Genomic DNA, 15,409 nt, shown 5'->3' with positions numbered 1-15,409 from the left:
AGAACGCCTCGTTGGAGATTTCTCTTTTTCCATTTTTTTCTTCCTGAGTATGGTGACGTGACCATACCCAGATCCAAATAGACCAATCCGTGGAGCTCCTCACACACACACACACTTACTCAGCCTTATCTTTTCTCAGCCGCGACTCCGCTGATCTCCATGCACAGTTCGCCACACACAGTTCGCCACACACAGCCACACACAGCCAGCCTGAGCACACAGCCTGTCTCGCAGACCCCACGCAGCAACCAGGAAACGACACCAGTAATCCAGCTCACACTGTCCGCTCGCAGCGTGCCCCACAACGTCCCCCGCAACGTCCCCCGCAACGTCCCGCCAACACGGCACCCAGACCCCACACAGCATTCTCATCTGTTTTTCATTACTGGTGTCATTTTCTGGTTGCTAACAAACGCCATTGTAACACATAAACACACATCAGAGCACAGTGGGCTCATAGGGAGGGGGGGGCAGGAGCTCCAACAAGCCATTTAGGACAGAGAGTGAATACACATACTATACCGAGACGCTGTACAAACCAATGTGATTTTGGAACATTGAACAATGTAAATCTATTCTAGTAGATCAGTAGAAATGGCCATGACATGGGACCTTTAATACAAGAAAAAAGGGTCTTATCTTATGCTATGCTTATGCTACAAATATATGATTAGGAAATGGGGCTTTATTATGGTTACCCCTCTCTTTCCTATGCAGAACATCCAAAAAAACAAACATGATGCATGATATGCTGCTTTCCTCTCTTCCCCTAGTTTCCATCCCCATCACATTGAAACTGATAATGTCAGTCTCTCCTCACAAAGACATCATTATTTTGTTCCCACCGATCCTCTCTAATGTTGTTTTTCTCCTCTCATCCTCCACAGGCAGAATATTGTGTACGTTGCCAGCAACCACTTTGTGTGGCGCCTGGTGCCGGTGTCCATTGCCATTCAGATCCGGCAGCTTCTTCAGGACAAGCAGTTTGAGTTGGCTCTGCAGCTGGCGGTGAGAACACCTTCCCTGAGAAACTTATTTATTCCTGCAGATTAAAGAGGTGCTTTAGCTCAGCGGGTGTGGCACTGAAATCACTTATCTTCATCGGGAGCACGACGATGAAACTCTAAAACGCTCACGGCATAATCTAGCTATCTAGCTTTCCAGGGGTTATTTTATAAGGATTAAGAACACCATTAATGTGGTTTCTTCATTATTAGAAAGCATGCAGTTTATTTTACATTGCATTTAGCTGACGCTTTTATCCAAAGCGACTTACAATAAGTGCATTCGACCAAGAAGATACAAACTAGAAGAAAACAGAATCATATAAGTACATCAGGTTTCATTGAGACAAAACATTTCAAGTGCTACTCAACCGGCTTTAGATAAGCCAGTCCTTTGTTAGTATATAAGTGCTTTGTTAGTAATTGTATCGCTCGAAGTGGAGTCGAAAGAGATGAGTTTTCAGTCTGCGCCTGAAGATGTGTAAGCTTTCTGCTGTCCTGATGTCAATGGGGAGCTCATTCCACCATTTTGGAGCCAGGATAGCAAACCGACATGTTTTTGCTGATGGGAACTTGGGTCCCCCTCGCAGTGCGGGTGCAGCGAGCCGTTTGGCTGATGCAGAGCGGAGTGCACGTGCTGGGGTGTATGGTTTAACCATGTCCTGGATGTAGGAAGGGCCAGAACCATTCACAGCATGGTACGCAAGCACCAGTGTCTTGAAGTGGATTCTAGCAGTTACTGGAAGCCAGTGAAGGGAGCGGAGGAGCGGCGTGGTGTGGGAACATTTAGGAAGGTTGAAGACCAGACGAGCCGCTGCATTCTGGATGAGCTGCAGCGGTCGGATGGCACATGCAGGTAGACCAGCCAGGAGGGAGTTGCAGTAGTCTAGGCGTGAGATGACGAGAGCCTGGACCAGAAGTTGCGTAGTTTTAACTGTTTTATTGTGAAGCTTAGTTTTCTACAGATAACAGAACCTCTTATTGCTGTGCTTCTTTTACATGCTAACCAACATAAAGGCAAAATACATAATAAGAACGCTCTTTAAAATAAATAAATACAATTCATAAAACTGCACAGCTTTTCCAATATTAAATTCAGATTAACTGCACATACTTATTTCTCATTCATTTGTGATATTGTCATTGTATTTCTTTTTTGGATTTTTATATTTCTTGTCAGCAACAACATTTTTACAATTGTTCTTAGTGTGTTTATGTACAAACCAAAGACAATTCTTTATATGGGCTAAGCTACTTGGAACTAATGATACACATATAATACAAAATAAATACAGAAACAATTATATTGATAATATTAAATACAATTAAAAACATTATAATGACAACAATAATAAGGGGAATATCATTACTTGCATGACCTCCTTTACAAAATGTTCTTGAGTAAAATATCAAAGATAAACTTAAGATTTAATCCTAAAACTGCAGTACGTCAGAGAGCTGGGATTCTAATTAGTAATATTGCTGTTTTGTGTTGAATTGCTTTTCTTCATGTATATTGTCTTTCTGAAGATGAAGGATGATTCTGACGGGGATAAGAAGCAGCAGATCCATCACATCCAGAATCTCTACGCCTTCAACCTGTTCTGCCAGAAGAGGTTCGACGACTCCATGCAGGTGTTCGCCAAACTGGGGACAGGTGAGAACTGTAAGCCTTTTTTCTTCCAAGTCTGTTAAGGCCAAATTAAAATAAAATAAACGTGGATCTTATTCTGTCGAGAGCTGCACAGTTAATCGAATTGCATCACAACTTAAAGGGGACCTATCATGAAAAATGCACTTTTTGATGTCTTTTATACATAACTATGTGTCCCCGGTGTGTCAGGGAACTCACGCAGCGTCAGAAAATAAAACCCTTTCTCTTTTCCTCCGTACCCAAATCTTTTAAAAACGGTGGTACAACGAGCGGATACAGATTTGTTGCCGATATGACGTCAAATCGGCGGCGGGCCCACAGAGAGTTGCTTTCAGAAACAATGCCTGACGTGTTTTGGACGTAATCTCGTCTTTGTTTACATTAGCAAGCCTCGCTAACACTCAGAGCTAACCTGTACTGTACATGGATGTATAATAAGAACTGGATACAGCGTGGGAGGCGGGGGCCTCGTTCATTCCTATGAGAGTTGCTCATTGGCGCATGAAGACAAAATGGCCCAACTTTTGAGAGAGCGAAACGTCACGAAAGTATTCATATAATCATATAATCCGTTCTTATTGTGCATCCATGGGTAAAGGTAAAACTCATGTAGTACTGAACACGTCACATGAACGTGCCGAGCGGGGTGGTCCCGTGGGTTGGATCCGCGTTCGTAATGCCGAGGAAAATAACTCTCAGAATAACGTTATTAGCACATTTTACAACTTGAGGACCGAATGTTTTTAATAAGGGCTATACAAATGCTCATACTGGGGAGTTTATTTAGTTTCAAAAAAATTATCCAACGATTTACAGACGTCTCTTTCCCAATGTTAAGTCAATGGGAAAAAGTCTTTCCCAGCGACTGATACGGAAGTGTAGTACTGCCGTTTGGCCATAACGAATATTTTCCTGAGAGTCCGGCGCACTTCCTGGGGGCTTGGTACTAGTGTAGAGCACATGCGTTTAAAAAGCAGGAAATAAAAAAAGGAACTCACCTTGTGATAAACCCGCAAGAGAAAAAGCATTTGAGCTCCATTCTGTTTCAGAAATAATCCTTGATGTGGTTTAGAACATGTGGGTGATCTGTTTGGTATTTGAAGCAAAACACTTCAGACATGTTTTGTATAGGTATGGCCCTACAATATATGTTTCCAATATAGCATAATAGGTCCACTTTAAGCTTCTTGTAATTAAATGGATGGACTGTGATATTGAGTTTTAAAAAGGGGCTTCGCTCAAAGAAAGCTTTCCACGAGAAGTCTAAAAATAATAATAATATACTAAAGAGAGGTCGAGATACTTTGACAAAGTCATATTTGTTTACTTTCATATATTCTGCCTACTTTTTTCTTTCCTACTAGACATCTGTTGCTCATCTATTGATGGTTTTCTGTTATTCCCGCGTAACGATTTCACATCTTGTGTTTGTGAGAATTTATTCCACATGATGACAGACTTTCCATTTCTCTAATGAGCTCTTGATTTCTGTTCTGGGCAATTAAACATCGTGGTGTATGGTTCTATTATAAACTCTTTGATCCATTTTTATACTGTGGATGATTCAGGATCATTTTTTTTTTAAGTGGGTGTGTAGTTGAAATATATATTTTGGCCACAAGAGGCTGAAGTGCACCACTCGTATGTTATTAATGCGAGATAGGCCATGCAGGTAGGTGAGTTGTATGTTATATTAAGGGCAGAAATAAGTATCACAAAGACTAAATCTATCCTGACATCAAAAAACATTAGGTTTATCCTGTCAACATTTATTTTGTTTACCTGTTCTCAACTCATAAACAAAGGATAGAGGTTTTTTTTTTTTTAATATCAGACTTAGATAATAGACAACCAGATGTATTTGTATCACTTGCTTCTTTGGTCTTCTGTATTTTTGCCTTTATCTCAAAGACTTATAAGTGAGAGTCCCTCATGATCTTTCTGTACCGCCACAAAACTCATCTCTTCACCTCTGTCTATCCATAAGCCCCGCCCCCCGCCCCCCAAATAATTGCCTGTTGATTGTCTTTGTTTGTCCTTGTTTGTCCACCCTATTGTGCAAAATCCACTTCTTCATGTCTTTTATACATCAACATGTGTCCCCTCTTCTACATGTCTCTTCTACATCAACATGTGTCCCCTCTTCTTCATGTCTCTTCTACATCAACATGTGTCCCCTCTTCTCCATGTCTCTTCTACATCAACATGTGTCCCCTCTTCTTCATGTCTCTTCTACATCAACATGTGTCCCCTCTTCTTCATGTCTCTTCTACATCAACATGTGTCCCCTTTTCTTCATGTCTCTTCTACATCAACATGTGTCCCCTCTTCTTCATGTCTCTTCTACATCAACATGTGTCCCCTCTTCTTCATGTCTCTTCTTCATCAACATGTGTCCCCTCTTCTTCATGTCTCTTCTACATCAACATGTGTCCCCTCTTCTTCATGTCTCTTCTACATCAACTCTGTGTAAAGAGACTCTGAAAGTTTCAGGAACAAAGATTCTCTCTTTTTTTGTCCTGATCCATTTATATAAAAACCTGTCTGAAAATGAGCTGATCAGATTTTGGCCACTTTGTGATGTCATAACGATGTTTTGGCTTGTGTCACCATTAGCCAATCACCAACCAAGGTAACCCCCCCCCCCCACCTTATCACCTGAATCTCCTCCTAGAGCACCATTGTGTTCTTTTTAACCAAATCTCTCTCAGAGGGGCGTGGGGAGGGGCTCCTTATTTTCATCTAAAGTAACAGACCGAGAATCAGCACTTTGGAAACAGGGCTGAAACAGAGGGGATTATGGGATGCTGCAATGATCTGTTTGGTGTTTCAGCCAATCAGAGACATGTTCTGTATATATCTGAGACCTGTGATATATTGATGAAAAACAGTATAATAGGGGACCTTTAAAATCATCAAAAGTGCTATATAAATATAAACTATTATTATTATTATTTAAATAAACTGACACACACATTTGTCCTCTTCAGATCCCACCCATGTGATCGGGCTGTACCCAGATCTGCTGCCCTCAGATTACCGCAAACAGCTCCACTACCCGAACCCTCTGCCCTCTCTGTCCGGGGCCGAGCTGGAGAAGGCTCACCTGGCGCTCATCGATTACCTCACTCAGGTGTGTGACGTATAAATCTGTGGTAGTGGTACACTTCATCGGACCCCAAATTCAGCAGGGATTATGCAAAGGGTCAATATCTTTAAACCAGGTTTATTTGGGTTCTCACTGGTTTCTCTTCATTTGGATGAGCTGCATGAAATGTTAAAATGAATGTCAATGTTATGACGTAAAAAAATGTTTTGAGCCGCTCAAATATTGTAAAAGATTTCAGTTTTTTTCACTTTGAAGGAGTTTTTTTTAACAAGATTATTATGTTTTTTTACTTTATTTCCAAGAACTAAGGTTGCCTGTTCTTCCACAAAAACTTCAACACTTTCACCTAGATGTTGTCATTTCATATTATAATTAGGTTCGTCAGACAAATGGAATAACTTAAGTAACAACTACTCTATGTAAATCCACAGATATACAGTATGATAACTTGCAGAAGATATGTAATCTTTTTGTGTTGTATAACTATACAGATTATTTTTTACAAATAACAGTATTTCAGTAAATGTCCCCTCGTCTTTTTGTCTTCGTTTGATTTACAAACTGAATTTGGCATCTTTTTAGGGTTAAGACAGAACATAATGTCCATCTGCAAACATTTAAACATTAAATAAATCTTTACTTGGACAAGACTGAACCAATACACCAAGCGTTGTGTAGTATTTAAGGCATGTCAAGGGTGAGGATCAAGATAATTGGTGTACATTTAAAGGACACAGTAATGATAAATACAGTAGTTATAATTGATTTGTATTTGCCCCACAGAAACGCAACCACCTTGTGAAGCAGCTGAACGACTCCGACCCCTCGCCGACCTCTCCGCTCATGGAGGGCACGCCGACCATCAAGAGCCGCAAGAAGCTCCTTCAGATCATCGACACCACGCTGCTCAAATGTTACCTGCACGTAAGTCCCAGAACCATCCTTTTAATCCTTAATGAAGAGATAAATGGCAATCCAATTTGTATCATTTGTATCTTAATAGTTTATTTTCTTGCAGAATTGAAAGTGTTGCGCTGATCTAATGTCCTTTAAAAAGTTCTGTTGTTTTTAATTTATGCTTTAATTTTGTCAGATGTACATTTCTTTACGTACATAGGATTTCAGGAATGTTTAGGAACCTTTTTTCTCCCCCCTTATCCATCCTTATCTCCACAAATGTTTCCATTCAGTCATTTATTATTAGAAGCATTTTTGTAAAGCACATTAATTTTTATCTTAAGCTGTTTCTTTGTCTCATGACTCATGTCGTATTCTTAATCGACGTCCAACTGCAGTTGTCAGTGAACGTAATCCCTGTGTTTATGTTTCACGATAAAACTTCATACCAGTTCTAGAAAACTTGGCAGCGTTCAACTCGGAGCAAAATGGTTTGATATCACATGAAAGTAATTCAAAACACTCACAGAGATTGGCAGCTGCAGCAGGCACTTAGCTGCACATATAGCCAAATGGATTCTGTGTTAGGGAGCTCATTAGCAGGTTTACTTTGAAGAAACAAAACCGGAGTTTTAAGTGGTGTCATCCAGGCTGAGTAGCTGATATTGTATGATGCCTCGACAAAAAGCTTACATTTACCCGGCAATCTGTGTATCAAACCTCATCTTTGTAAAGAAAGGTAACTTGTGTTGAATGAGATCACAGATACAAGCAGCCAAAATGCATTTCTCTGCTGGATAGTTTGGCTTTTTGTGAAGAGGAAAACCAGCTTCAAAGTCTTTCTGCCGATCCTAAACATTTAGGAGCCAATCCATGTAGAATCCAGAGAAAATGCCCCCTGGTTTTTCCCCTTTTTGGAGTTAAAACAAGCAGAATTTCATCTTAGGAACTCTAAAGGAAGACCCTAATCGGACTGGAGAGAAAACCTCTGAATTAATCTTCTCAAACAAAGACACCTGATCCAGATTATTTATTCAAATGTTAATCACAGTGTAAAGCAGGAAGGATGAAATCACCCATGAGGTCAGATTTTAATTGAAACACAACCTCAGTTTTAAGAAGAGGTGAATGGACACACATTAGGAAAGGTATTATAATATTCTCCTATCCTCCTGTTCAGACTAACGTGGCCCTGGTGTCCCCACTCCTCCGTCTGGAAAACAACCACTGCCACATCGAGGAGAGCGAGTACATCCTGAAGAAAGCCCACAAATACTCCGAGCTCATTATCCTCTACGAGAAGAAAGGCCTGCACCAGAAAGGTAAGAGGAACCACCTGTGCTGCAAACCCCATTATATCAACATATGAGGTAGTATTAAGTAGCAAACTCCAATCATGTGTCAAGTCTCGACTCCAGATAGGAGCTGTTATGATAATGGGACGCAGATTAAGTATATATGCATTCCACATTTACTTGACGAAAAGCAAAATGCCTGCACACTCAGTCATAGTTTCTCTATAACAGTCTTCAACTATTTTAAACTATTTCCAACTTTACAAATATATTTTTGTCTCTGAACTCCTAGACTTTGGGATTAATGTATTCCTTGAGCAGGTTTCCATTTTATGAAATGCTTATTTTAAGGAGCTATTGGTGATGTTTGCATTTCACCCAGCTGTCTCAAAAACCTGGTTCATGCCTGGTTCTTATTTGTGTCCTGAGCTGTGCTTCCCGTTTGACTATGTGTGATTTTGGGCGTAATAAATGGTGGGGATTTACACCTCCTTCAGCTGTCGGGGCTTTCCTGGAAACCTTGCCGGCGTTTCTCTCTCTCTTGTGCCAGTTCAAATAGGCTTTTTTGCACGAATGGGTTACAGCCTTTTTACGCTGAATAAGCAAGCACAAAGCACAACTATGTTAAAATGCAGTAACACAGATTAGTCAGATGGAAAAATGTGGATTTGGTCTACTCTCTTTATTTCTTTAGGGATTAGGTAGGGGACTTAGATAGTGATTTTAGCCTTTGCAGACCATTTACATTCACTAAAACCTATAGAACACACTATAGGAGAGGGAACACCACAAAAGAATAATAGGGCCCCTTTAGTCAATTCAAAGAGAGAGAGATCGAAATACCGTTTCCCACAATCCCGAGTATAAAAATACAAATATGAATAAAATATGAATATCCTATATATACACACAATCAACAGACACATTTATACATGTGCACACATTAAGATAACAAAACACAACAATCAATATATACAAAATAACAGTCACTTCAATATCTATCACTATATCAGTATAGTGAAAACGTGGGTTTTGGACTGAAAAAACATGACATTTAAAAACACCAACTTGGATTTTGAGAAACCTTGAAGGATATTTTTACTATCTATTATTTTTAGATTAATTTATAATGAATAATAATTTTTAAAAAAGAGCTAAATAAATCATCTAGCAGCAGACAACAGATCTGTCAATCATCTGGATAACGACTGACACCAGAGTTCAATTTAGTTCTCCACCAAATGTGTTTCAGACCTCGGCATGACAACTGCGAACACAACAAGGAAACATCTGTTTGTGATTTCTCTCTCAAATTGGACGTTGAGTTTTGGGGTTTAGTTTATAAATGAGGGATCAGTTGATTCCAGATCTGTGTCGGCCTCTGTCAGCATCCTCCTCAATAAAATAACAAGAGCCATTGTACGCAGAATTGTTCCATTGTGTTTAAAATGGATGGGTTTTCTGAACTTGTATCTGAGCTGTTTTCTGGGCTCCACAGTTCATCTCAGAGGAGGTTTTTCCTCGTACATCAGAGCTGTCTTTACGTTATTTGGTTTCTCTGGCCGCTCTCGCTGTGAGCGTGGCTGGTTTTAATCGACCTTCTGCAATTTGTGATTGTGATGTCATTCTGCTGGAGTCTGCCTCTGCAACTCAAACCAGCTGCTCCACTCCAACAATTAACACAGAGCAGGAGCTGCAGCCAGGTTCTGCTAATGGAGGAGTTATGTAATGTAGTGGACTGAAATCTCACATTAGCTCTTCTGCTTCTTCTACTTCTTCTTCCTCTTGCTTTCTTCCTCCTCCTCTTCCTCACCCTGTTTCTTCCCCCCCCCAGCTCTTCAGGTTCTTCTGGATCAATCCACGAAGGCGAACTCTCCTCTGAAGGGCCACGAGCGCACCGTGCAGTACCTCCAGAGACTGGGTGAGGACGTCTGTTTTCACTTAGAGCCGTCGTCTCTCGCTGCTCCATATGTTTAATTTGTTGGGGTGATTTTGGGAAAAGCTCTGAGAAAACCGTCATTCTGATTTACTGTTGATGTTGGATGAAATAAGTATTCTGCATTCTGTCGTATGTCATGGTTTGCAGTGCCTCACATTTTCTGGCCCGCATTAAATGAGGCTTTTTGTACCACTGGGATGGCGAGATGAATTCCTGTTGCATTACTGACCCGATATCTAGCCGCTAACGACAGCTGTTCATGTGTTAAACTAGGAAAACACATCATAATAACCGTCATAAATTAAATGGCAAATTGATGTTTAGTTCATATTTATTCTACTGATAAAGACCATTTGTTTATATTTACGATATTGTGTCAAAGAAAGGAATATTTCAATCTTTGCTAATGATTACCAAAGACATTGTAAAATGTTTCATAGATAAATGAACCAGAAACCAATCATTAACCATAAACAAACTATAAAATATATTTAAATAATGCTTTATAGACACTTTACAATGTATTGGTTTCAACAAGGTTTTATGATCATCAGCTGCAACTTAATAATAGCCATTTGAATCATGTGTATTGATTATTTGATTTGCTTGTATTGCTTACTATGAGCTGGATCATCTGCTGTGTCTCCTTTTTCTCCTGTGAGTTTCCTTGGTGAAGTCAAACTGTATTTCTCTCGTCACGCAGGAGTGGAGAATATGGGAATAATCTTCGAGTTTTCTCCCTGGGTGTTGAAGATCTGTCCTGAGGACGGTCTCAAGGTGAGACACACAAACTTACACCACATGATATAATAATATTTCAGTTTTTAATAATTGTTTAACTTGTTTTATACTTTTCCCTCTGTTAGCATTTGGTTACGTTGCAGGGTTTTTCCTTTTTACATTTTTAACACATCATAAAGTGGTTTATGGTTATGTTTTCAAGATAAGGAATTTGCTTGAATTTTCGAAATTTGAAAATAGCTAGATTTTTCTCATATGGCGTTTTATCTTTTCATGTAAACTGAAACATTTCGGAAACATTTTTTAAATACTTAAAGTGGACCTATCATGCTATATTTGAATAATATAGTGTAGGACCATACCTATATAAGGCATATTTATACTTTTTTTTTTTCAAAATACCAAACAGATCATGCATTTTAGCCATGCCTCATTTCGCTCAATTTGACATTTTTTAGCTCTGTTTTTGCAAGGGCTGATTCTGTGAGAACAGCACCATCTCCAGGCCTGGCATATGTACTACAGCGTCTCCAGCGCTTTCGAACGGCAATGGCCGTGGCTGTCTCCTCCTGATTGGTGGAGTTGGCCCAATAGCCGTAGCGCCACCGTCCTGACGTCAGGACAGTGTTCAAATCTGGATCAGTTTTTATCAGATCCGTTGCAGCCCCTTTTTTAGAGATTTGGGTATGGAGGAAAATAGAGAGGGTTGTGTTTTCTGACACTTGGTGAGTTCCCTGGAACACCGGGGACACATTCCAAGCTTTATGAACCCTTTAACCTCCATTTATCAAAAGGATCATAAACCTTTCTCTATTGTCTTTCTATATATATATATATATATATATCCTTTCACCATAAAGAAAGCCCTCTCCTCCTCATTTAAAACTCTGTCTTTCTGTCCAGATCTTCACGGAGGACCTGACGGAGGTGGAGACGATGCCCCGAGACAAGGTGCTGAACTTCCTGAAGGAGGGCTTCAAGGAGCTGGCCGTCCCGTACCTGGAGCACATCGTCTACGTTTGGGATGACAAGGGCCCCGAGTTTCACAACGTGCTGATCCAGCTCTACCTGGAGAGGGTGCAGGGCCTCATGAAGCAGTACCTCAACTCCCTGCCTGAAGGTACCTGTCAGAAATGACATGAAACCTAATCAAGTTAGTGTCAGCACCTTGAAAGTCATGAAAAGTTTCATACCAACTGTTAGGAAAATATCACTGGTCACCGGCTTGAGCTTCAATCTCAGGATCCATGTATTTCTGATCCTCTCCAGAATGGAAGTAGTCATCACATACAGAGCATCAACTAGTTCCTGAACAGTGTCCTTCACATGCTGATATCCAAGAGAGGGAGTTACACAGTCACAAGATGGAGGAATAGAAAGCAGTATTCAATGTTTACTTCAGATGAGCTCCACGTCAGAAATGATCATGCTTGTCATATGTCTATCTCCATAGAGGCTGAATCATCATGTTAATCACATAGCTATCATATGCCTAAAACAGTCCTGATGCTCTTCTAGGTAATCATACATCCTGTCATGTTCACAGCTATAGTTGGGATACCTTTGTTATCATGTGGACTCTGATATTGGAAGAGCACATTCAGTATTTTCCCAACACCAACTAACCAATACATCTATTTTATCATAGAGTTTCCATGTGATTACAGAGAGTGCCAGGACTTAATAATGAAGCCCATCCATCTCCCGCTCTGTTTGTGACTTATTAATGATCTCCCAGGGACATTTTGTATTTAAATGAACCTGTCAGACGGCTACATATCAACGTGTGCTCATTAATATGCACTTAGTGCCTCAGAAATAAACTAATAAATCAAATAATGTAATATATAAATCTGTCCTTGGCAGGTTATTGCTTCATAGTGCATCATTAATCAAATTGCAGAACAGAGTAGGTGGTAATATAATACAGTTTTTTCTAAGATGAATAACAGATTATTTTTGTTTGCACACATTATTAATAGTGACTGTATCAGTGCTATTTTAAGGTTTACCTCAGATACCCTGTTGAGTTTTTCTAGTAAAGACTTTTTCCTTTTCATGCATCCATGTGTGCTTGCTTCAGTAAAGAATAATAGCCTATTAATTCAGTGGCAAAGTAAAAAACACGACAGCAAACCACATTTTTATCAAGATTTCTATAGACTTTAAGCACGTTTCATGTCATTTGAGATTTTAATTGAATGTTAGATCAAATAAAATACAAAAAATACATATATTATAATAAATATGTATTTTTGGCATTTAAGCTTTAGTATACAGTGTACAGCACCAGTCAAAAGTTTGGACACACCTTCTCATTCAAAGGTTTTTATTTAAATAAATTATTTTCTACATTGTAGATTAATACTGAACACATCAAAACTATGAAAGAACACATATGGAATTATCTAGTAAACTAAAAAGTGTTAAATAAACGAGAATAGGATTTTTATTTTAGATTCTTCAGAGTAGCCCTCGCCCCCTTTTGCCTTGATGACAGCTTTGCACACTCTTGTCTCAGTCAGCTTCAGGATGTAGTCAAAAAACATTAAAAGCATTGAAAAGCAAAGCATCATAGAATACAATTTAAGGAAATGCAAATATAATGTATTATTAACTTTTATGTCTCATGAATAGTCTAAAAACTAAATTCACAGACTGAGCAAAGCAGCAAATATTCACTTAAAGCATTAGGAGCCGCTGAAACAAATGAAACAATAGTTCATTATTGTGGGGGAAACTTCTGTAGCAATTGGAGTCGGGGAGACACGAGGAGAGCTGGAGCTTTGATGGCAAACACTGACGGGTTTATTTGGAGCTTCGGCCGGAGAATTCACAAAACAAGTCACAAAAGAGTCAGAGGTTCTGACTTCACGGTAGAGTTGCCACGTCAATTCTGAAGATCTCTACCCCAGACCCGTGTATTTAGCTAGTTCAGAGAGAATAATCAACATTGTGCGTAACAAGATAGAATCATAACACCTCTATCAGCTGACGCCAACAGGCAGGAACAGGGAGACAAATCAATGAGAGCACAGCAGCCAAGGTTACAGGTGTGTGTGCTCAGTCAGGACAGTTTGAACTGATACACTGGGTCACAGTTATGGGCCTTGGAAAATATTTCCCCAACAATTATCAAAATGTCTGCAGATGAATCGTCCAATGTTTATATATCCTATATTTAACCAGGTAAAAGTCTCATTGAGATTAAAATCTATTTTCCAAGAGCGACCTGGCCAAGAAGGGCAGCATGAACAAAGTCACAACAGATAAAACACAGACAATACAGGCAGAGGAATACAGCTGTAAAACACAAATGAAATGGCACATTTACCAGTCAATATGTGTGGTGGCGTTTTAATCCGTGTCTACATTTAATAGCCACTTCTCTGTCGGGGTTGTGGGTTTTGACGCGCCTCTTTGTTTACAAACTAATTTAGCGGAGATCGTTGTTGAATCAGCTGAGCTTTATTCATTGGTCCAGACGGCATAGAAACAGGAGGACACATTTCCTCGCTCAGGGTGTCCGCGGGGTCTTAAAAAGTATTAAAAGTTGATAAATCAATTTAGCGAAAATTAAGGCTATTAAAAAGTATTAAACGGCATTTTCCAAGGTATTACATTTTGTAGCTTGTTTTCAATAAGTATATAAATTGTCCAAAGAGGTTGTATTCTACAGTGTGCCTGAATGTAATCATTGCGTAGGTGTGTAGTGTGATTCTGTGTAGTTTATTTATGGCATCCCGTTGGATGTGACGTCATCTGAACAGGACATCGCACGCTCACTGCTTGATAGCGTGCGAAGGTCCGTTTACGCCGGTTGTTAAACAACATCGTTATGGGGAAATGCAAGTCTGCGTCCAAATGGTTGGAAGATAAGGAGGAAGGACAATCAATACTGTATATAGTCAATGTGAGGTAAAGTGTGTCGCCAATGTAACCGGTTAAACCTCCAAGTGGCGATGAGGTCTTAAAATGTATGGAAAGGGTCTTAAAAAAGGTCTTAAAAGGTCTTACATTTGACTTCAGGATTCCTGCATATACCCTGTCGCTTCATAGTAAATAAAAGTTATCAGTATCCAAAAAGAACACGGTCAAAAGACTTTACCGCTTCCCCGTCTCATCACAATCAGCTATGTCCTATCAACCTACCATATATAGGCATTTAGCCGTGCACGTGATACCTGGCGCACATTTGATAACAAATAAGTGAGCCTTAAATTAATATCTTTTAAACCATAGTGTGACTCACAAAAAGAAAGTTTAATCTAAATCCTTATATTATTATTAAGCCTAACATTCAGACCATAATAATTAAATGAAAATGGCTCTAACAATATGCAAATAAAAGCAGCTATTATAAAACATTAAAAACTGGCACAATTTAAAACGACTTCAATTATGGGATATAGAAATCACATCGACCAATGGATTCTTGTTCTCTGTCCTTTTAAGATGGACTTGAACTCCCCCGTAGTGATGAAATCTGACAGTTTCAGTTCCTTCTATACAGACGTTACTCTTCTTAAACTCAATGTGTGGTCTCTGCAGGAGTTCCCCCTGTGTCTGCGGGGAAGGAGGAGGGGGATCTGGGCGAGTTCAGGAAGAAGCTGCTGTCCTTCCTGGATATTTCCACCAGCTACCAGCCATCCAGACTCATCAGTGATTTTCCCTTTGACGGTGAGTTCTGAGGAGAAGGCGCCTCCTCTGTTTGCTCGACAAATACTCACCAGGATGTGGAATTTAATGTCTATAGACGCTGACATTTAA

At 39.7% G+C, this 15,409-nt stretch overlaps 1 protein-coding gene across 2 annotated transcripts in view; it reads left to right on the top strand.

Moving 5' to 3' along the window:
- Nucleotides 1–15,409, top strand: part of vps39 (VPS39 subunit of HOPS complex) — a 44,420-nt gene that overhangs the window by 9,524 nt on the left and 19,487 nt on the right. The window contains exons 10-18 of one of the 2 annotated variants that reach the window (XM_034144402.1): nucleotides 888–1,008; nucleotides 2,535–2,661; nucleotides 5,649–5,791; nucleotides 6,551–6,691; nucleotides 7,845–7,986; nucleotides 9,794–9,880; nucleotides 10,602–10,675; nucleotides 11,543–11,759; nucleotides 15,191–15,319. In XM_034144402.1, the coding sequence (XP_034000293.1) occupies nucleotides 888–1,008; nucleotides 2,535–2,661; nucleotides 5,649–5,791; nucleotides 6,551–6,691; nucleotides 7,845–7,986; nucleotides 9,794–9,880; nucleotides 10,602–10,675; nucleotides 11,543–11,759; nucleotides 15,191–15,319 (1,181 nt within the window). Of the gene's footprint in view, nucleotides 1–887; nucleotides 1,009–2,534; nucleotides 2,671–5,648; nucleotides 5,792–6,550; nucleotides 6,692–7,844; nucleotides 7,987–9,793; nucleotides 9,881–10,601; nucleotides 10,676–11,542; nucleotides 11,760–15,190; nucleotides 15,320–15,409 lie in introns of both variants that reach the window. The other variant, XM_034144401.1, reaches the window with a different exon arrangement.

Source organism: Trematomus bernacchii, unplaced genomic scaffold (genome assembly GCF_902827165.1).
Source record: "Trematomus bernacchii unplaced genomic scaffold, fTreBer1.1, whole genome shotgun sequence".
In the NCBI taxonomy this organism is placed as follows: Eukaryota; Metazoa; Chordata; class Actinopteri; order Perciformes; family Nototheniidae; genus Trematomus; species Trematomus bernacchii.
Note: the sequence above shows the minus strand (reverse complement) of the source record. Positions and strands in the feature narration are given on the sequence as shown.